Source organism: Equus przewalskii, chromosome 3 (assembly GCF_037783145.1).
Source record: "Equus przewalskii isolate Varuska chromosome 3, EquPr2, whole genome shotgun sequence".
Lineage (NCBI taxonomy): Eukaryota > Metazoa > Chordata > Mammalia > Perissodactyla > Equidae > Equus > Equus przewalskii.
In genome coordinates, this window is record NC_091833.1 from 107089491 (window position 1) to 107111397 (window position 21907).

At 44.7% G+C, this 21907-nt stretch overlaps 1 protein-coding gene across 1 annotated transcript in view; it reads left to right on the plus strand.

The window, feature by feature from the left end:
• The first annotated feature begins 1864 nt into the window (after positions 1-1864).
• TAPT1 (transmembrane anterior posterior transformation 1) overlaps positions 1865-21907 on the plus strand; it is a 61756-nt gene continuing 41713 nt past the window's right edge. The window contains exons 1-2 of the mRNA XM_070613107.1: positions 1865-2477; positions 13603-13733. Coding sequence (XP_070469208.1) covers positions 2048-2477; positions 13603-13733 — 561 coding nt within the window. The 5' untranslated portion in view covers positions 1865-2047. The remainder of the gene's footprint in view (positions 2478-13602; positions 13734-21907) is intronic.

Consider the following 21907-nt stretch of genomic DNA (forward strand, 5'->3'; position numbering starts at 1 on the left):
AATACATATTTGAAAACACCCTTTCCTAGATTCTGAATAAGTTGCAATAGGTTGAATTAACTCAAAGAAAACAACTTTTCTTATCCTATAAACTGATTATCTAATTATCAATATTCATGTAAGGGAAGAGTAGTGTTAATTGAAAAAATTATTTATATTAATGTTTGTTTTTAAAATGCTTTTTAGTATGCCGACTTCACTATGGGTGTTTGAAATTGTGCAGTTTCACAAAGTGGTGGATAAAAATAACACAGCTCCAGTGAAAAGACCCAACTGAGGAGAAGCTATCAGTCCCTCAGGCTTCTCATGTCCACTTGCTCCTTGGGCGGTAACACCTTTATACCTAGCCTGGACACAGCAGCTCGCTTCCGCTCTTCTCTTCGCTGACTATGTAAGAAGATAGGCACATCCTTTGGAACACAATGCCTCTCCTCAGGCCCAACATGGAAAATCAGTGAAATCCATTCCTACAACTGACTGCCTTAGGGAAGAGAATTTTCGGATTCCTTCCTTTCCAGCTCCTGTTAAGTTAAAGGTAGAGGCGATAAGCCAATGTGGTGAGACAGTAAACGGGAACTGACATAAACAAGCAATAAAAGCCTACTTCCTTCTTGCCAATCAGTAAATAACAGAAAGGGGATGCTTTTACACTATAAAAGATCAGAGAACAATAGAATTTCAGCTGTATGGAAACTGAGAGGCCATAAAATTTTCGGTACCTTTTGATTTGCAAAATGATTCTGAGGACTTGACCACAGCGTTTGTTTTTGATTGACTCATTAAGGCTCAGTTTTGACCAAGCATGACCCAAAGAGAGACTTTCATAGAAGATGGTCACAGGAATGTTTAGAAACGTAATCCTGCGTACTGTTCCGTTTTACGGAGAATAAGGATGTTCCAAAAGTATTGGTTCCTCCTTTCACAGGGCGGGCCGAGAGTCTGTCCCAGCTGCAGGCCTTTCTAGTCCATCTCGATCTTTCATCCCTGCCTCCCGCCCCGCTGTGGGGCTGACAGGCAGCTATCCTCAGCATGCTGCCCCAAACAGCCTACTCCGTTTAAACTTGCTGAGAGTTTGCAACCAAGTACTCGCTAGTGACAACACACCCTCCGGGTCTCTGATGAATCAACACTGCTCGATTTTACTCTGTTCGGGCCCGTTTATATCGGGTTCTTAAGTTCACGTATAGGGGAGTTTCTAGACAGCTTAATGTTGAGGGAGGAATTCATTTTCCTTTTGCTAATCAAAAAGCTAACAGGCACAGGTGAGTCCTTAGGTTGACATACAGGAAATCGACCTGTCACCGAACCCCTAACTGGAGCGCACAGCAACCACGGGTGTAGCGAGCAGCAAAGGTCCTCGGCCCCTTCCTCGAGCATCTTCATTTCCACGACCCCCGTGACAGGCAGTCTGGACTCCACGCTCGGTGCAAACCACGGTCCGCCCCAAGTAAAGCGGACGCCCAGGTGACGGAGCAGGGGCACTGCGGCGCCCCAGAGCAGTATCCGAACCCTAACCCCAGGACAGTCTAGTATGTCCACGCGCCCGGGAAACGCCCCAAGCACGCTGCTCCTCGAGCTGAGTCCTCGAGGCCGCTCCTTTCCCCTCCGCGCCCCAACCTGTTGGGCGGCATCCCTGAGCTCCTTCTTGCCCAAATGTTTTGGAAACTGTCCACGGAAACCCTGAGGCCAGGGGATGTGACGGGCGACCTTAAATATGTAGAAGACATGGAGCCCAAATAGCGGCCCTAAGGGGCCGGGCCTCGCGGGGGTCGGGGACCTGGAGCCGGGCCCTGACCGCCGCGTCCGCGCGGGCGGTGCCAAAAGCGGGCGGGCGGCGCCGGCGCACTCTGGGCCCCGAGCCTGCAAAAGGGGCCCCGGGAGGGCCGCCGGACACCTCGCAGACAGCGAACAGCAGGCGTAGCGGCCGCCACCCCGGGGCTCCTCGGCCAACCCTCCGCCCGCCGCCGCCGCGCCCGGCCCGCTCCCCCCGGACCCTCGACCCGAGTCCCGGAGGCGCCCGCGCTCCCCGGCCGCGCGGCCCTGAGGCATGGAGCCCGCAGCGCGCCACGGCGAGAGCAGGAAGAAGATGGCGGCGGCCGCGGCGGCGGGCTCGCACGCACCGCTGACGCCAATGGCGCGCGCCGGCCGGCGGGCCGCGGAAGGCGGCGGCGGCGGCGGCGGCCCGGGCTCTGGCGAGGGGCGGGGCGAGGCGGGGAGGGGGCCGGCCGGAGGCGGAGGCCGGGCCCGAGGCTGGAGGGAGCTGGCGGGGACTGTGTGTTGTGTTCGGAACATGGCGGGCGTCGGCGACGCGGCCGCCCCGGGAGAAGGCGGCGCGGGCGGCCCGGAGCGGGACGGGCGCGGCGAGGCGGAGCAGCCGGGCGGCGGCGGCCACGGGGCCCCGCCGGCGCCGCAGCACACGGAGACGCTGGGCTTCTACGAGAGCGACCGGCGGCGGGAGCGGCGCCGCAGCCGCGCAGGTGAGGCGGCCGGGCGGGCGGTGCTAGGCCGCGGCGAGCGCCCCCGGGGCGGCGGGAGACTCCCAGCCGCGAGCGGCGCTGCCTCCGGGGCCGCCGGGCTGTTGGCGCGCGGAGCCGCCGCCGTTCCCAGGCTCCCGCGGCGCGGCGGCCGCTGACAGCTCGCCGGGCGGGGTCCGCGCCGCCCCGGGCCAGGTGAGTCCGAGGGGCCGCTGCCCGGGGAGTCCCGTCCCGGTCCCTTGACCGCTTTCGGAACGTCTAAAAATAAACGACCGAACCGGCCCGGGTATCCCCACGCCTGGGGACCGTCGGCGAGCCCCTTCCACTCTCCGGGCACCCCGAACTGGGAAGAGCGAGGCTGATTTCTTAATTGTCTTCATGCCAAGGTGACTTCTTTTTTTTCTGATTTTTAAGCGAACTTGAACCATAGAAACCTGTTAACTTGCCCTCCAAATATATGTTCCGCTTCTGCAGCTAGCAATGTGGCAATGACCGTGAAGTTCATTACTTTTGCCCAGAACAGAAATTTTTGGCACTCCTCAATATGATACCTGTGAACTTTTCCTAAATCGAAACTGAAGACACTAAGAAGAAAGATTGGCTGCGTAAGATGCACTTGTGAATCCTACTTTCAGTGACCGAGTTTAAACCCATTGTTATAATATCGTTTCTTTAAGCTATAGGGTTTATTCTTTTTAAATAATTTAAAAAATATTGCCTTTGCATTCATATTGCAGTTGTATATTAGGCTTAAAAGAAAAAGGAAGATTTTCAGATGTATGTTTCATTGAATATTGATTGATTACTACATTTTAATTCCTTCATAATCCTAAATTTTGAACAGCAACCAAACCATAACTCTGTTAAATTGTTTCCAACTAACGAATTGCTTCTCATATCCCCTAAGGCTTGCATGAGCCCTTTTGCTTCCTGCAGTTCGGGCAAATAAAGGTTTAAATCCTAAGGCTGAGGGCATCATTGACGGTACTCGGGTATTGAAAATTTAGCAGTACTTAAATGTCATGAGGCGGATCAGGTGAGATCCTGATTGATTTGCTGATTCGCAGAACTAGACATAGGTTGGATTTTGAAAAGTTAAGTACAGACTCTGCCCTGTTCAGTCGTTTTCAATTAACCACTTAAGAATTCTCAACTCTACTTGCTCTAGTTGTCAGTTAAACGCTGGCTCATGAGAGTATTTACTTTCTGAATTGGCAGGATCTAAGTAAGACAAAGTATTAAATCTCTCAGCTGTCTGTTTACTTACTGAGACCTCAATATTAAAAGCACTCCGGTGCAAATGGAAACAATTGTGGCCAGGTTTCACTGTAATTTTTCAAAATATTTCTGAGTTTCAGGAAAACCAACATTATTAAAGCCTTTTTCTGTTTGCATGCGCAGAAAATGAAGTTGTCAGGAGCCTTTTGATGAGCACGGATGTTGGGCTCTTGGAGTAACCCCTAACACACATTCCTTGGCCCTCCACGGCTGGGTCTGGATACTCAGTCCCATGGACTTGGTAGACTTCATTACACGACACATGCATTCTTCATCGAAGTGGGTTACTGAGCGTGGTTTACCTAATGTGTTTAAAGCTGGACTTTTAACCCGTAGTTGCAGAAAGTCGTTATCAGGGAGACACCTCCAGCTTTAGTTGTTAGGGTAGTCCTCATTGTTTCCCCAATCGCATCAGTTATGTGTGAGGAGAGATGACACTATCAGCTCTTGGGGATCAAGACTTAAGTGAGAATCCCAGGAATATTTCACCTGGAGTCACCAGCCGTATTGTTCCAGCTGGGCCTCCGCATGGGCCTCTTGTTCTTTCCCCCGGTGTCTGTCCCTGGGTGCCCACCCTCTAACTGATGCCACCTTGGTTGGAGGCATCCTCACTAGTGATTAGAATTCTTTCAGCTTTTCTAAAATGCGGAGGCTGCTATGTGTCCTCTGCATTCGCCCTGCTCCTCCAGCGTTGCTCCCTTCCACTGCTTTGTGACCTTTCCTTTTTCTCCTGTCCAGAATTTGAAATACTGTTCCCTAGGGGCTGGCCTGGGCCAGAGGACCTTTGAGTGGCACCACCTAGCGTCATGTGAGAAGCATTTCTCCCTGACTCAACGTCTTCCAAGCCTGGGTGCTTGTTCTTAAGGTGTTTCTCATCCGTTTTTTATATTCTGGTGTGTCCCTCCGTAAGTTAGGGCATCCTTTGTCTTTCCTTTTGAAAGTCATAATCTTAGTGTCTTGGTGGCCTGACCACCAATTAATTCCAAAGTCCCCTTTATCATTTCTCCCAAGGAATTTAAGACTCATAAATAAGATGTTCGTTGACTGTTGTGACAGCCTAGGATTCCATGAAAGAACATACACATTAGGTGCTTATCCACACCCTTCCCGTGTGAGTACAGTAATTCAAAACATAGTGTTTGAGGTTCATGTTTTTGTTCTATACCTGTCCTTGTTCCTTTGTACATTTAGAAAATATGTGTGAATGTTAGTTTATATAGCTACAGCTGTATATACCACATACATGTATTTACATCAAGGGTAAGCTTTCTTTTTGTTTCTCCTTTCAAACTCTTCTAATCACTTTGTTCTCTGAACTTCCTTTTTGACAAATGTTGCCTAGCAGTGGACTGTTCTCAGGTGCTAGTCCTTATACCTTAACAGAGTTAGAAGTTGATATCCACTCATCATTCCGTTTTCATTCTCTCGGAGTGGCCATGGTGTATTCCACTGTTGCCTTTTGTGGTATAGTGGTCATCAACCACTACAGATTCATCTCTTCTGTCTTCTTTTTTTCCTTCTCTTAAAAATACTACCAACTTCTGTTGTCTTTTTTGCCATAAGACCAGATATGTACCAATAGGTAAATACTACCATGTTTTTGTGCTCGTTCCCCACTTCCCTCATCTGTGGAGGTTCTAAGTGGGAGAGTTTCTGTACAGCCATATTCCCATTTAGGAATCGAGATCCAGCGAGTCAACTTTGGACTAAGAATTAGGCAATCTGTTCTTGGAATGGTTTGGTTGCTGAGTTGCTTTGTAGACTCTGTGCTTGCTTCGACCGCTTACCTAATCCGTTTGGCTGTTTCGTAACTCCACTCCTAAATAGTTGAGTGTCTAAAGTGTCTGCATTGGCTCTGGTGACCATGGAGACAACAGTAGAAGATGTGGTGTAAGATAAGTGTCACACCTGCTGGGGAGGAGGAAACAACGCGCGTGTAGTCCAGGCGTTGGAGTACACAGAGGAGTGGGTATTGCTTGTGAGACAGAAGAGCCTGGAGCAAGGTAGGGGTGGACAGTGTTGTTTCTGACTGTAGCAATGCCATGGGGCCCATTTTTTCCCTTCTTTTTAAATGGTGACTCTTAACTTCTAGAGCTTGAACTTATTATCCATCTCTTGCTTCTCTTCTCTGCCTTTACCATTTTAGACCTCTTACTTTACCTCCCTAAGCAAACGAGCAGAGGTGGGAAGAAAGACCAGAAAAGCCAACTGAGCTCCCTTTCAGCGCTTCCCACAGAAGATTTCGAGTGGGACAACGGTTTTAACTACTCATATTCGCTATGTCTTATAGTTTGTGTAATTGAAAACAAGTTCTTCTTATAATGTGTTTTTATTAAAATATGTTTTCATTTAACAAGTCTTCATCCTCCATAGTATACATTACATGGTTATCCTTAGGGCCCCAAACTTACCGTGATGGATGATTAAAGGCTGTGATTCTGAAGTTATGCTCTAGAGTCAATTAATTCCTCATTTACAAAGGAAAACAAGACTAACTGTAAAACTAGCTGGGAAATTACTTGGCGTAACTACAACCCTGATACAGATAAAGTAAAAGTTTCTTCTTTTCTGGCAGACTATTGCTTTGCTTTTAAAATTCTCACTTGCTTTGCCTAACCTAGTACATGTAGTTGAAATAAGCAGTGAAAAGTTACTCATTTTGATCTTTGACCAGTTCACTATCTTGGCCTTTTTTGTTTGTTTTTGTTTTTTTGGTTTTTTTTTTTGAGGAAGATTAGCTTTGAGCTAACATCTGCCAATCCTCCTCTTTTTTGCTGAGGAAGACTGGCCCTGAGCTAACATCCATGCCCATCTTCCTCTACTCTATATGTGGGACAACTACCGCAGCATGGCTTGCCAAGCGATGCCATGTCCACACCCAGGATCCGAACCAGCGAACCCTAGGCCGCAGAAGCGGAACGTGGGAACTTAACCGCTCTGCCGCCGGGCTGACCCCCTGCCTTTTTAAATGTGTTACTTTAGTCTGGTTTACCCTCCAAACTTCAGCCCTAGTAGCTCATTTGTGGCCCAGTTTGGGGAATGCTTGCATAAAAGAATTCTTTGGAAAGACTATATGGCATTGACTATCAGAATAATGATACTCTGTTCCCATTTATAGTCCTTTACTTTGTAACCTTGTGACTTTGGAAAAAAGCCATCACTCTTTTTGTACATGTTTCCCATCTATAAATTTGTAAATTTGTGAATATTCTACCTGTTTTTTACTTCCCTAAATGAGACTATTTATAAATAGTTTGAAGGTCTTAAAAACTTTCATAGTATCTCTACTACAGTTGACGTAGGAAGGCAGAATTGCTGTTGATTCCTAGTGGTCTTGTACAAGAGTGTGCCTCTATATTTATGTAATAAACTTACATTTAATATTTTGCTATAACCTTATTAAAGTTTAGTAAAGTTTTACATTATTTAAGACCATGGAGATTTGCATGTTTCATAATATTTTCCTAACAGTTAACCAATATTACTTTCCGGTTTTTTTTAATGGTCAGTGCTATTTTAAGAAATACGTATTTAGACATATTACTGAATATATAAATATATTTATGATTACTTATTACTTTTAATTAATAGTTTTTTATCCTGGGTTCTTATTTCTAAAACAAGTTATCTCAGAAGATACTTAAACATAGTATTTCTTTTGTTAGGGATGAAGAAGAAGCAATTTATGCTATTCTTTTTCTTAATTTAAGATGCTGGATCACAGAGCATTTCTGTGGTAGGCGATGAATATTGATTAAAAAATACTCTGGAGGAATTGATTTATATTTATGATTAGTATTTTCCTTATATTAAGTATTCACAGTTGGCAAAACTTAGTTCTTCTAATATAGAAGCACTTGTTTATATGGTAATTAAATAGTAAAATACTTGTATTTTTAAAAGACTTCTACTGAATGATATTTCTTCTTGATGAGAACTGGATAAATGGACTAAAATTGGTTGACATCTAAAAAGTTAAGTTAGTGTTCAGAAAATAAACATTTGGATTATTCTCTTTTGGGAAATAATTTACTCTTAAAATATAAAGACAGATGTTTGGCACAACAAATGAGTGTGACTCTTTTACTAAGAAGGAATGAAATACCACCACAGTCTGGGAAAAGTTAAGGTACACTTAGCTAGCAGAATTCTTGCAGAGTGGTACCCATAGGGAAAAGAACTATAGCCTTCTTGAATAATTAGCCAGGCCACTATGCCCAGTATCACAGGACAAGTAAGTTCAGGTGAGTGTGAAATGCTAGAGAACAATGTTTAAAAAAACCCAAAACACTGAAACACAGCTACACAGAAGATTTAAGTAGCTTCCTGCACAATCTATCCAGGGCCAGGGAGAGATGGGAGTGGACTGGGTGAAGCAGCAGTGCTAACGTAATAGCTCGGATCAGGGGGCTTCAGAATCACAGGGCTCTTTCTCTCAGGTTGAAGCCAGATTAGGGCTGGGTCATCTTCTCTCTTGTGACTGTCAGATAGATGGATGATAATTAGGGTATCAGGGAGAGAGCACACTGGACTTGAGTTCAGAGATCTAGGTCCTATTCCCAATTTTCCCCTTAACTTTTCAGTGACCTTGGACAAGTCTCTTAACCTCTGTGAGCCTCAGTTTCTTCATTCGCAAAATGCGAACGCCATTATCTGCTCTCCTTAGCTCTCAGAATTGTTGTGAGAACTTTGTGAGGTCGTGTGTGCAAGACCTTTGTAAATTGTCTCTTGCCGTGAAGTGGGAGGATCCCGATCCCTTAAGCAGGGCCAGTTCTCCAGGAGTGGGGGAGAAGGAGCCAAGATCAAGCTTCCAGATCTCCCACCCCAGGAAGCGTGGGTCTTTCATTAGTACTGCTTTAATGTGTCATTTAAAACCATTCCCTCGCCCATTACTGTGCTGTAGATTATACACCAACGCTACCGTTAGATTCAGAACTCGCTGGGGGCTGGACATCGGGAAGAGTGGGATCTCTGGTACCTGCTTTCACAAAGCTCATGGGCTGGTGAGGGAGCCGGCTAGTTAACAGTGTAACGTCATCGATGTAAACCCCGGGGTGCTATGGGAGCACAGAGAGAGAGGAGGATGGGGGGGTGGTCCCAGTTTTCCAGAAAGAACAGTGTGGCCTGTTTACAAAAGCACTTGAGACAATGATAGGCAAAATAACCGTGCCAAAAAGTGTACCAACGTGCGTTAGGGATAGATGCTTGATTTTGAATTTTGGCTCTACACTTGCTTCCTGTGTGACCCTGGAGACTTCCTTAACCTCTCTGTGCCTTGGTTTCTTCACCTACAAAATGGGCATAATATGTCTCATAGTTGTGAGAGCTGTGCACTCAAAACATGTTTTTAGCATTTGATTTTGTAAGTGCTTGCTTTTAAATTCTCCGTTGTGGAATCTAAATTGGTGTTTATAACTAAAATTCTTGCCTGACACAACACAGTTGTGTCACAACACTGTTTTATATTTATAATATAGTTAAAACGCTTTTGTAGGTTTATATTGTGTAACTTGTTTATGGAAAATTAGTTACTTAGATTATATGGTTTGCTAAACATATTTTATTGGTCAGCGTACCTTTTATCCATGGGAACAGGACTGCAGCAGTAGCATCAATAAACATTGGGTAACCACCGAACCAGAACTGGCTCGTCCTGCAGGTACTGTGGAGTTAGTAGTAAGGAGTTCTAGACTTTGTGGCGTGCTTTTTTGCAGTGGCCATAGAAACCCCCTCTCTGGCAGGCAGCCGGCCTGCCTGGAAGGCAAGCGGGAACAGGTGTTACAGAAACGCCCTAAGCCTCCGTTTTCTCTTCTGTGAAGTTGAGAGATGACTTGAGCAGGGTCGCAGGACAGGTGTGTGACAGAGCTGGGGCCAGACGCCCCTCCTGATTGCTAATCCGGTGCTTCTTTCGTGGATCGTGCTGAGAGCTTGGTCGTCTGCAGTCCTCAGGGAAGACACACTGTGGAGGCTAATTTTCTAAATAAACAAGGGTATAGCTCTCTCAACCTTTTGATTTAATTTCCTTTTTCAAATTTTTAAAATTGTGGGATAACTTGTTTCTGTGTCTCTTTAACACGGCTGACATCCTCGCGGGCCACCCAGCTTCGCGCCCTGCACTTACTGAGGACAGTGCGAGTCTGCCCTCCCCGCACGCCAGGGCGCTTACTGGCTGCATCGTGGCACCTTGTCCTCTTGGGGTTGGAAGTTCAGGTACCTGTTGAGTTTCCCTTTACTGTCACTTAGACACACGCACAGAGGAGAGGCTTCAGTGGCTGCTGCACCCAGGGAAGCACCAGGAGCTTGTCACTGTGTCCTTGCTGTCTCCCCCAGTCTCAGGACACTTCTGTCTCATCACTCTCTTCTCGAGAACCTGGTATTCTCTGCTCTTCTCACCTCTGACTTCTGATTCTGTTTTTGTTCTCTCTCTGCCATGCTCCTCTCTGTGATTTCTCATCCTCTTTGAACGATATGTTCTTTTAGTGTTTGTTGAGCACCTGTTATGTGCGGTACCCAAGGATGTGGAGGTAAAGGAAGAAACCAGGCAAGGACATGAGTGTAATATGGCACAGGCAAGCATGGGAGGTGCAGATGATGTAGGAGCCAAGTGAGGAAGGATGGATTCTGCTGGGAAATAGGCACATCCTCTCAGGGCAGGTCATGTCTGAATGTGTTCACTTTTGGAAAACAGGAAGGGAGTTCTCAGGCCAGCAAACGGTGTGAACCAATTGACATGTTTGCAACAAATGAAAAGTAGTGTAAGTAGAGAGTTGTGACCTTGAGATTCAGGGAGGCAGGTGTGAGGCACGACTGAAAAGACAGCCAGGGCCAAGTTGTAAGGGATCAGGTGTTGCCACTGCCGAGGTATCACACCTTACCTGGAGGTAACGCAGAGCCGCTGAAGGCCGTCCCTCGCCGGTCTGTGGATGTGCTGACTCCGGCTGCCAGGCCAAGTCAGGGCTGAAGGGAGGGGAGACTGGAAGCAGGACACCAGTCAGGAAGCTTTCGCAGTAACCTGAGAGAGAAGATGAGGACCGTGCTAGGGCGGAGCACAGAAAGAAGAGAGCAAAGTTAATAAATGTCCCAGTGCTTGGTGAGAGGAGAGAAGGGATGGTCAGAATTGGCCCTGAGTTTCTGGCCTAGAATGATATCACTGGTGATGCCATGAGCTCAAGTCGGGGCTGCAGGAGAGGGTGGGATTAGTGGGGAGGGTACTGAGTTCAGTTTTGCAGGTTAAAGGTGTCTGTGGGATTTCAGGTGGGTTTCTCCATACTCAGAGCTGGAGATATGGTGACTTTAGGATTTAGATGATAGTTTTAACCTTAGCCTGTCCAGCGAGAGGATATATAGGGAAAAAAGAAAAGAAAAAGAGAGAAGGTGACTTGACGACCCATCAGAGAATGAGGCCCTAAGTGATGGCCGGTGTTTTACCATAACTCGCGTTTTGTTAGAATCTAGTGAATGGAGCACCAAACCAGCAGACACTCAGGTGGAGGAGGAGGAGCAGCCAAGGAGGCTTAGGTCAGAAAAGTCTTGAGCTACGAGAGAGAAGAGCACCACTGGTAGGGGGTGGCCAGCAGGAATGGGGAAGCCGCAGGTCAGATGCTGCCAGGGATTATGGTGAAGTGAGCTTTGGGACTCATGACTCAGCTCACTGGCATCTGTGAAAATTTCTGTAAGTGCAGTCTCTTCTGCTTTCTGAACGTCCTATTGCATCTCAGTTTTCACATGAAAGAATTGATATTTATAGATGCCAGCTAATCAGAACATCCTTTGCTCTCTAATTGGAAAACGGACTGAATAAGAGTTTAATTTTTTATCTTTCACTAGTTTTGGCTATTCTTGTTTGTAGCTCAAAAGGCTTTCTTTTTCTCCCCTTCAAACAGCAGATCTTGTTCTGAATCTAGCCAGCCTACAACATATTAGAGTGTATCTAACCCAGAACTTTAATCTACGTGGATTTGGTCATACTAAGGCCTTTTAATCTGGACATCTGTTAATCTGTGCAGTGCAGTACAGTTCGTCCCTCATGTCCGTGGCTTTAGCTGTAAGTGTCCTGACAGCACAGTGCTCCTAGTGCAGTCGATGACTCGCCTGCCCTCCACTAGGCTGCAGGGGGTGGAAGTCTGCTTTTCTCTCCATCTGTTTCAGTCCCCAGGCATCTCTCATGGTATCACTAACTCTCCAGACAGATTATGAATCTGGTATTTAAAGAAATGTGTGTGTGTATAATTTTCTTTTTGCATAATATAACCCCTATACATGAGCAAGCCACCTGAACTGATGCTCAAAGAACTAGCAGTCTGTTGCGGTGCTGGGACAAGTAAGCTGTTTTAGGCCCAAAGGGAGATAGTAAGTCTTCTTCGGAGTCTTTTTAAGAGCTTTCCAAGGGATTTTTTGTTTTCTTTAAAGATTTTATTTTTTTTCCTTTTTTCTCCCCAAAGCCCCCTGGCACATAGTTGTGTATTTTTAGTTGTGGATCCTTCTAGTTGTGGCATGTGGGACACCGCCACAGCATGGCTTGATGAGCGGTGCCATGTCTGCGCCCAGGATTAGAACCGGCAAAACCCTGGGCTGCCGAAGCAGAGGGCATGAAGTTAACCACTGGGCCACGGGGCCAGCCCCTCCAAGGATATTTTTGACTACATACTTTTTTCCCCTTACCTGCAGACTTTAATCCTAGCACACACATAAGATGCAACTCCTTAAGTCGATACTCGTAAATGAAATCAGTCTTCCTTTTGTCATTTTTTAGAGGGAACACCAATACTGTATTTGGGGAAAGGACCGCAAGGCCAGCTCAGAGCGTAAAGGATAATTTGAAGCCTTTGGTATCCTGAGTTCTGGGAGAGAGTTTGGCCTCCTGGGGAGCAAGAGCAGGAAGGTGCCTGTGAAGTCAGGGGTCCTGAGAGGTCATGGAGGTGATGGGCTATCAGGGAAGTGTGGCAAGGATATAGTGGGCATCAGGCCTTAACAACCTTAGCTTCTCAACTCATGTCTGCCAGTTACAGCCCAGTGGAAAGTGTTAACCTTCTTTGGCCTTACTTTCCTCATCTGAGATGAGATAACTTTGGGTGAATTTGTTTTGGAGGAACAGAGGAAGCAGGTGGACCAATCCAAGGAAAGGGAGGTCTTTCAGATCTGGTTGAGATTCTACTTTATATGACTTCTTATGATTATCATCATGTTGGTAAGCCTTCTCCTAGGTAAATGGTATTATTTAGACACTTTTGCGGGATCTCTGAGGCTGAAGAAGCAGGAAGAAGTTGTACCAGTATCCATGTAGTTCACACAGGATTGTTCTTGAACTGAAGCAGTGTGTGTTAGGTGACTTGGCTCCCTTTGATGTACACACACACACACACACACACACACACACATTAATTGCGTATATATATATACACACATACATACATACATATGTGTATATACACACATGCATATATACACATATGTAGAGAATCATATATATATGGAATAGCCATTTTATATATACTTGATATCTACTCTTTTTGCCTCCCTTCCATCTTTCCATCAGTCCAAGTGCTGTATCACCTATAAGACACAGGACTGGGTTTTCACAAAACACTTTTCTGACTCTTGTGGCTCATAGTAATCATCCCTTCTATATAGTCCTGTGGCATTTTCAGTTTATAGTACACAGAGCAGCATTTTTCGGACCAGTCTTTGCTGATCGTTTGTGTGTAGTTGTTCAGTTCTGGGTGCAGAATTATAGATTACTTTGTTTTATTCTCTGTTGTTTTATATATGTATTACCTATGGCCCCAGCTAGCATGTAAGTTCCTTGATAAATACTGTTGTTTTTGTTTTGTGTCATTTTCTTTTCCTGTAGAGCTTTCATTGTTGAGGTTCCTCAGTGCTGAACTAACAAGAGGGTACTTCCTTGAACATAATGAGGCCAAGTATACAGAAAGAAGAGAAAGAGTATACACTTGTATGCGAATACCAAGAGAATTGGAAAAGGTACTATTTTTTTTCTATTACCAGACATCATTTTGAAAGTTATGTCAACATGTTAATTATACAAAAAAAATTGTGAACAGCCAGAGTTTTTAAAATATTGGAAATAATGTGATCACAGGTAATTAAATTTATTGGGAGAGTAGGAATTCCCATACAGGAAGAGGCTTTTAAAAAGTATATTTTTAGTCTGAATAAGATCCAGTGATTCTTTGCTACTTATTAAACTTACCATATTTCTATTTAAGTCTCATCCAAGTAACTTTTTCCAAGGAATTAATCTACACTTCTTTAGTTCTCTTCAGTTTTGTTTTACTAGAAGTAGGTTTTTTCCCGTTCAACATGATCAATTATTTAACTTCAGCCTTTTTTAAGATTTCAGTTTCTCAGAAAGTCCTTATATTTAAAAACATAAATGACAGTCTCTTCAAAGAGAAGACAGTTCGTTTGCCCTTCTTCACAGAAAGCCTCATGTCAAAGGATAAGCATAGTCACAGCAGCACTGGATCCTTACTCACCACGTTCCCTGGGTTGTGTCCTGGTCCGTTAGGACCAGTCAGATATGAGAGGAGGACCACTCTTTTCCTTCTGCTTTGCTCAAGTTGGTGAGTCTGAGCCATTCTGAAATTTAATGCTAGAAGGAAAGAATTAAATAATTCACCTTTAGCTATATTGAAACGTATTTTCATACTTTTATAGTACCATAGAACTTGTAATATTCCAATCACTTCCTTAGAATCGTACGTCCTATTAGAGTGGCGGTCAGAAGAGTTTTCTTGGTTTGCTTTTTCAGTGTATCATTATAACAAGAGATGTGGTGGATGATGAGAAGTAAGGACCCAGCTGGTTTGGCTGATGTTCTCTTATTTCTGACAGTCCGTCAATTTGGTATATGGAAGAGAGCCAGACGTGGAGTGATAATTTTAGAAATGTTGCTTTACATAAGTTCTTGGTGGCATGCCACATGCTGAAATTTCAGGAAGGTCAGTACGTGTTAGGGTGAGGTTCAGAGAGATGGGGAGCAAGGGAGATTTGAGAGGGAACAAATATGACAATGAAAGTTTGCTGCCTTTGGTCAGGATCATTAGATATGCTTAGTTACTGTGCTGCTGCTTTGTTAGGGTCCATGGCGGAGCCAAGGACCTGGTGGGTGAGGATGGAGGTAGAGGAGTGTGTGGGGCGCTGTCGGCAACACTCCTCCCAAATGCAGTAGCACGTTTGTTTTGTATATTGGAGTTTATTTAAGATTTTATTGTAGGGGTGGTGGGTAATGTCTCTTCTGCTTGCCAAAAAGAATTTTTAACTAATTCTTGTCTTTTAAAACACTTCACCCTGCTTTCCAAAACTCCCTTTTTCTTCCAGTGATAAGGCAGGGATGGAAGTGTGAGGCAGCCGCAGGGATGGTCTTCTGGGGCCTGTACTCTTGTCCTGGACGATGTGAGCCAGATTGAGGTTATGCCTCTGGTCTCAGCCCTTTTCAGGGGATGTTCTTCTCCCACCTGCCTGAGCAGTTCTGAACTCCCATTTTTCTCTGGGGGGAACACAGAGCGATTTGCCTGTAACCCCAGGCCAGACTTTAAATGGGCACACCCAGGGGACTGTTTCAGATTGGGGAGGTGTCCGTCAATCCCCTTTATTACCTCTCCTGTGGCAGAAATAATGAGCAGCAGCAACATCCCCTCATAATTCTGTCACCTCATCAGAGGCAGGTTCAATACACACATTCTTTTTTTCCTACCAGCAACATTGAGATAGCAAGCAAGTTTCTGGGTAGATTTCTCACAGAAACTTATGAGCATTTCACGTTTGTTATTGTGAGTATTAAGTTGTCAAGTTCTCTTCTGGGGGAAATGCCCACAGGCCTTGTGAGACTATATTACAAACCGGTGTTTTTCTAACTATGGTCCATTATGGGACCACAGATGGGTAGAGTAACCCATATGGTAAGTTGCAATCAATTAGGATTTTTTTTTTTTTTTAAGAAAAGAGTAGAAAAAGTATGAGGGACTGCCTGTACCAAGGATAAGTATTTTTTCCTGAAACTTTGGTTTCATTTGTATATATGTAAAATGTATAATGTCAGAAAAGTTGAATTAACACTGCTAATGCACAATTGTAATAATTTTCTAATCCTGTTTGTTTCCCATGACAGACACTTTTAGCTTTAGGCCTATTTGGGAAAATTTGGTTTGTGTCTTAGAACAGCACTTCAGAAGTTTTATTGCCTAAAAAGTATGAAAGGATGTCCTATTTTTCGATTTAGAACAGTTTTGTCTTAACTTCTAAAACTAAGTGAAATGTACAGGAAAGCAGAGTTAGGTTTCTGTTTAATTCCAGGCTCACGTGTCTCAGAACAGCGTGAATTCCCTCTGCTGTCTCTGAGGCCTTTATTTTGCATGAGTAGGCTCTTATTGTAAGAGTTGGGAGGCATGTCTAGACATTCATGTTAATAACTTATTTTTTATTGGTTTCATTTGTGTTTATGTTGTCTGTTCTAATGTATAATACCTTAACTCATTTTTTTTCTTGTTTTTTTGGTAAATGCTATGATATTTTCACCTGGCTTTTCAGGAAGAGAAACTTGATGATTAAAAAGCACTTTGCTTGTAGGGTTGCAAATAGTATAAAACATGTAATTAATGTTGATACTTTAAAGTCGAGAGAAATGTCAACTCAATCTCTCTTACCAAACCTGTTTGCCAATGTAAAAAAATCCCAGGATTTTTGTGTAATATTGTCAGTGGATAAACACATTGTACTTGGTATTTAATAAAGGTGACTTGCTTATATATTTAAAATAGTATTTTTAGTTCTTAGCACTTTTTTCACATTTGAACTTCTCATTCTAATGTAAAAGTATAAAATTTTTGTTGTTTTGTTGGCTTTGGGGGAGCATTTCTTCTTTTCCACCACAAATCCCTTTTCCCCCTGCACTTCTTGTCCCAGCTCTGCTACTAACTGTGTTTGTGGTCCACTTGGGGGGCTGTGTTTTTCTCTTCCATACGACTGAGGAGATTGAGCTACACTTTCTCTGCATTCTAAACTGAGAGGCAGGTTGCGAAGTGGTTAAGGGCATGACCTCAAGAGCCAGCCTGCCTGGGCCTGACTCTTGGCTCTGCAATTTATTAGCTGTGAGGCCTTGAGCAGTTCACTTCTGTCCATGTGCCTCAGCTTTCTCATCTGTATATTAATGACGTGGTAAGCCCTGTGTAAGTGTTTTAAAATCTTTTGCAGTCCTCACTTCAGCAAATTGGGGAATGCTCTGCTTGGGAGAATCCTTTGGAAGGCTTCTTGTCCAGTGGACGTCTCTTTGCAGTGGGGTACAGGTACTGGCACCCAGGACAGCAGGAGGTGATTGGGAGAGGCCTGGGTTCGAGGTTCCCTTGGGTCCTGCTTTTTCTCATGTTATACTTTTAATCTTCCTCCTTCTTTTGTTACTAAACTTGACTTCTAACCCTGCAAGGGATGTGATTTTCTGACTCTCAGCCACCTTGAATTGCTGACCACAGGTAAAAAGAGCCTTTAGGGAAAACTGTCTTCCCCCTTTCCTTTCCTCCAGGCTGTGTCAGAGGAGAGCTTCTCTCTTTCATGAAGGATTTAGCTGATGGCCATAAGAGTTGACACACCCTCCCACCCTGACATTTTCTGCCCCGCCCTCTACAGGCTGGCCTCAGCAGGCACATGACTGGAGCTTGTGGTTAGGACAGACAAGGGATGCTTTAACTAGATTCTTGGTAGCTGGGCAGGGATCACCAGTTTCCTAGAGAGGAAATTGCTGGTGAGTGAGTGCTCACTACTCCACACCCCACCTTGACTGGCCAGTTACATCCCCCCTCTGGCATCTAGTTCTGTGTTAACAATATAACAAACAGCATTTATCAGATAAGGGTTAGGTGCTAGGACGGTCCTGAGCACTTCAGATGAGTTAGCGTTCAATCCCTCCACAGCCTCCTGAGCTGTATGAGCTACATGAGCTGCGGGGACTGTTAGAGTGCTGGTCCTTCACCTGCCCGCTGTGGCAGTCTCACCGACAGCCAGACGGCTCTCACCTCCAACCCACGTTTTGCTGGAAACTTGCGAGTGTATATTCTGTATTTTGACTCCATAGGAACAATTAGCCCTGCACCATGGACAAAATTAGCCATCTGTGTGAATCCAGAACTGCAGGAAATAGAAAAGACATGCTCCCCATGGTATTGTCCAAAATTCCCAAATATATTTAAATTCTAACTTAGAGAGATACAGATCACGCATTCCCTTATTTATTAATTTTCTCAGTCTTTGAGTACTTACGATGTTCAGGCACTTTTACGGTGTAGAACCACAGAGACAAACCTGAGACTCATGAAGCTAATGGCAAGGTGATGAGCAAAAGAGGTCGACTTTGTGCATGCAGTTTAGGGGTGTGTGCTTGTGCACATCTGTTGGGGTGGGTATGCTAGGAAGATCCAGAGATGGGGAATTGTTAGGTACACACAAGAAAGGGTGGGTGCGCTGGGAGGGTAGGCTGGATCCAGTTACCCTGAATGTCAGGCTAAAGAGTTTAGACTAGTTTTGGGAGGAAACTATTAAAATGTATTTCTTAGGAGTACTCTTAGCTGTGTGTGTAGCAGAACACCTAATGGTGGCTTAAGCAAATAAGTTTTTAAGTTTTCTTTAACAAATCTAGAGAAAGGAGATCTCAATTATGCAGCAGATTAATGAAGCCAGCATGGACTCAAGGCCTTTTTTTTTTTTAAAGATTGGCACCTGAGCTAACATCTTTTGCCAATCTTTTTTCTTTTTCTTCCTTTTCTCCCCAAACCACCCCCCCCCCCCCCCCCCCCAGTACATAGTTGTATATTCTAGTTGTAGGTCCTTCTGGTTGTGCTATGCAGGACTCCACCTCAGCGTGGCCCAATGAGTGGCACCGTGTCTGCACCCAGGATCCGAACCAGCGAAACCCTGGGCTGCTGAAGCAAGCACACAAACTTAACTACTCGTCCCTGGGGCGGCCCCCTCAAGGCCTTTTTATCTTTCCGTTTCACCAGCATAGGCTAGTTGGCCTTCGGTCCTCTTGCTTGTTGCCTTTTAAGAGAAAGATGACAGCTGCCGCCTCAGGCGTTGCATCTGCGTTACATCAGAAAGAAGAGGAGAGGGACAGCGCCACTGTTTTCGACTGTCGCTGTGTAAAGAATTAAAAGCTTTCCCACAAGTGCCCCGGCATACTTCCTTCTGCTTATGTCTTGTTGGCCAAACGGAGTTACACAGCCGTCCCCAGCACCTGGGAGACTAGGACAGTGAATATTATACTTTTCCAACAAAGGGAGAAACAGATTGAGAATGGCACTTCGGTCAGCCACCCCTCAGAGCTCTGCTTCTGAAAAATTAGCGTAGCAGTCTTCAACATGGGTTAGAAATAAAGCAGCAAGAAAGTCTCAAGATCTTTCCATGTCGTAATCTTTCTTCAAATTAAAATCAATTGATTTATTGAAATTCATTCCTCTTGTTAAATGCGTGTCAGATATAGGTTGTGATTATTATGAAGGCTTTTATCAAAACTACTTTTCTCTGGTTGCATATGTTTATGTAACCTTGCCTATCATAAAACATGGAACTAAAATGAAAATGTTTTTCACTTTTCTTTACCTTGTGATTCTGTGCTTTTTGGCAGTCCTTGTTATTATGCTGTGTATGTGGTAGTTAACACATTTTTTAAAAAATTGAATTCAACTGCTTAGTCCTAAGTGGAACTACTTTGTTGTCTTAAGAATTTAGTAAAGTTTTATAAGCTTTAAGTTTGTCAGGTTGCAGGTATGGAATAAATACTGCTATAGGTATAGAATATTTTTATTTATGGGCATAGGCTCTTGCTCTTATTGAAAGAGGAAAGGTTACTGTCACACGGGAAGATTTGGGGTCAGGTTTCAACAGCCTTAGCTTCTCATCTGCGGTCTGCAAGGAATAGCTGAGCGGCCCAAGCCAGGCCGTGAACCTCCTTTGGCTTTGCTTTTCTTCATCTAAGATTAGACGGCTGGGCTGGATGATCTCAGAAGGGCTAATAGTCCGTAACTCTGACTGAGTTTGCCTACATGGAACAGAGGAAGCTGGAGCGAATGGAAAGATTCACACAAAGGAAAATTTCACATGACTAGTGGGGTAACGTAGTTCTGCTTTTTTGAGAGTCAGAGGGGGTACCATTTAGGAAAAAATAACTCAAGAAGTTCCTTTCAAAATAACTTAATCAAAATATCAGATAAAGCCTTTTTGTTGTTTCTCAATGTGAGTGTATGGTAAGAAAACATAGTCATAGCCCATGTGTCACCTTTATTTCAAGGAAACAGTCCTGGGATTTCATTGTGAAACTAGGAGTATTTATTAACTCAGACCTATATTTATAGCAGTGATTTCTTGGACGTACTGCTCAGTTTCTAATTTCATGAAAATATGTTTGGGTAATCGTCCTTCTCATGGTGCAGCTCTCGGCTGTGACACACCCTGCCTCAGATGTTCCACCATGCGGCTGCTGAGAAGCAGGAGAGCCGTGGGGATCCTCACAGCTCAGCAGCTCAGCAGCCTTGGCTAGTGTTCCTCCATTCTCTCAGGCTTGTCGCCAGTGCTTGTAGCAGTGGTGACAGCGGCGTCCATGTGCCGTCTGCAGCTGTCTTACCTTTCTTAACTCTCAGGGGACAGGGCCATTTTAGCAGCAGCACCAGCGGCTCCCTCCAGAAGTGGGGCTTGGAGGTGTTGGGGGAGCCCCCCAGGCATCCAGCACCTCCTTGGCCTGGTGTAGGCCCTGCTTCCTGTTGGGTATATGGGACCCATCAGATGGTTCCACGACAACCAGACACAGACTTCAGGCCTCTACCCCGTTCACTGATATGTTTAAAAGACAATTTGTGAACTTGGCACTGTGGGGCTCTGTTTATCTTTGTGGATTAGTAACTTATTGCTGTCACATTAGCTTTGGGGATAATCTTAAATCTCTCTCTTCCCCTCTCTTTGCATTGTGCTCTATCAGCCCATGGGGATCTCTCACTCAGTCTCTTATTCTCCTTCTTAACTGTTGTCTCTGCTTACTCTCAGTCTGCTGTAATGCTGCTGATCACTCCTGAAAAGCAGATGGAAACGAGAAGGTGTATGACCGCAGCCTGCAGCACGTCCCCTTTGCCTGCAGCAGCTGCAAATGCCCTTGTTCTTTAGCGCCACTCTCACATGGGCCACAGGGTCCCAAGGGCACACCCAGCCTGTGCGTCACAACCCTGTTTGTCCCTTGCAAAATAGAAAGTCGTGGTCCCTGCCTCAAGGGTCAAGTGCTTAGAATATAACCATATTCAACATGGATTAAAAATAAGAGAAGCAAGAACATCTCAAGACCTTTCCATGTGCGTAGTCTTTCTGCAAGTGAAATTCCTCAGTTCATTTTTTTACCCTTTAAGAAATTTAATCCTCGTGTTAAATATATGTCAGGTGTACGTTGTGATTATTTGTTTTCCGTGGTTCCCTGTTTCTGTAACCTTAGCTATTGTAAAAGTACTTGGCTCATGGTAATCCCTTTGTCCGCCATGTTCTGGGGTGTAGACTTCCTAGGGATATGAATTTTTGAATTCAGATGAATAAAAGTGATTGTATGATAGGGATGACTTGAAGCAGTAATTGCTTTCAAAGTCAGTCGTTTGTAAACTTTCTTACTGGTAACCCATTTTCCTTGACATTGTGCTTATAGTGGATCCCTGCCTGGGGGTTTCTTGAGAACTTCTCAAACATAGGATAAAGTTAGTGCTCCTTAGTAATTAAATGAAGATGATTTCTGTCCCTCTTGTATAATGATTGCATTCTGTCCACACAGCCTCCCACTCACATTGCACCTCTGAACGTTTTTCTCTGTTTGAAATTCTGTTCCTCCTTACTGTGCCTAGCAAAATCTAGTGCCTGTCTTGTCTCCTCTGTGGGAGATCTTTGCTAACTCTGTTCCTCCCTCCCTTGGGTGCACATTCCTTAATGCCATTGCTCCCTTTACACAGACCTACGCTCTTTGTTGACGCTTCCACAGCATGTCAGTCATCCGGCACTTACCACATAGTCTGTATCCACCTCAGTAGGTTGTGAATTCCCTGGGGAAAGTGTCCTTCCCTGATGACCTTTTATCCCCCAGTGTAGAATTGTGCACAACACTCTTTGCTCTTACAGGAGTGGAC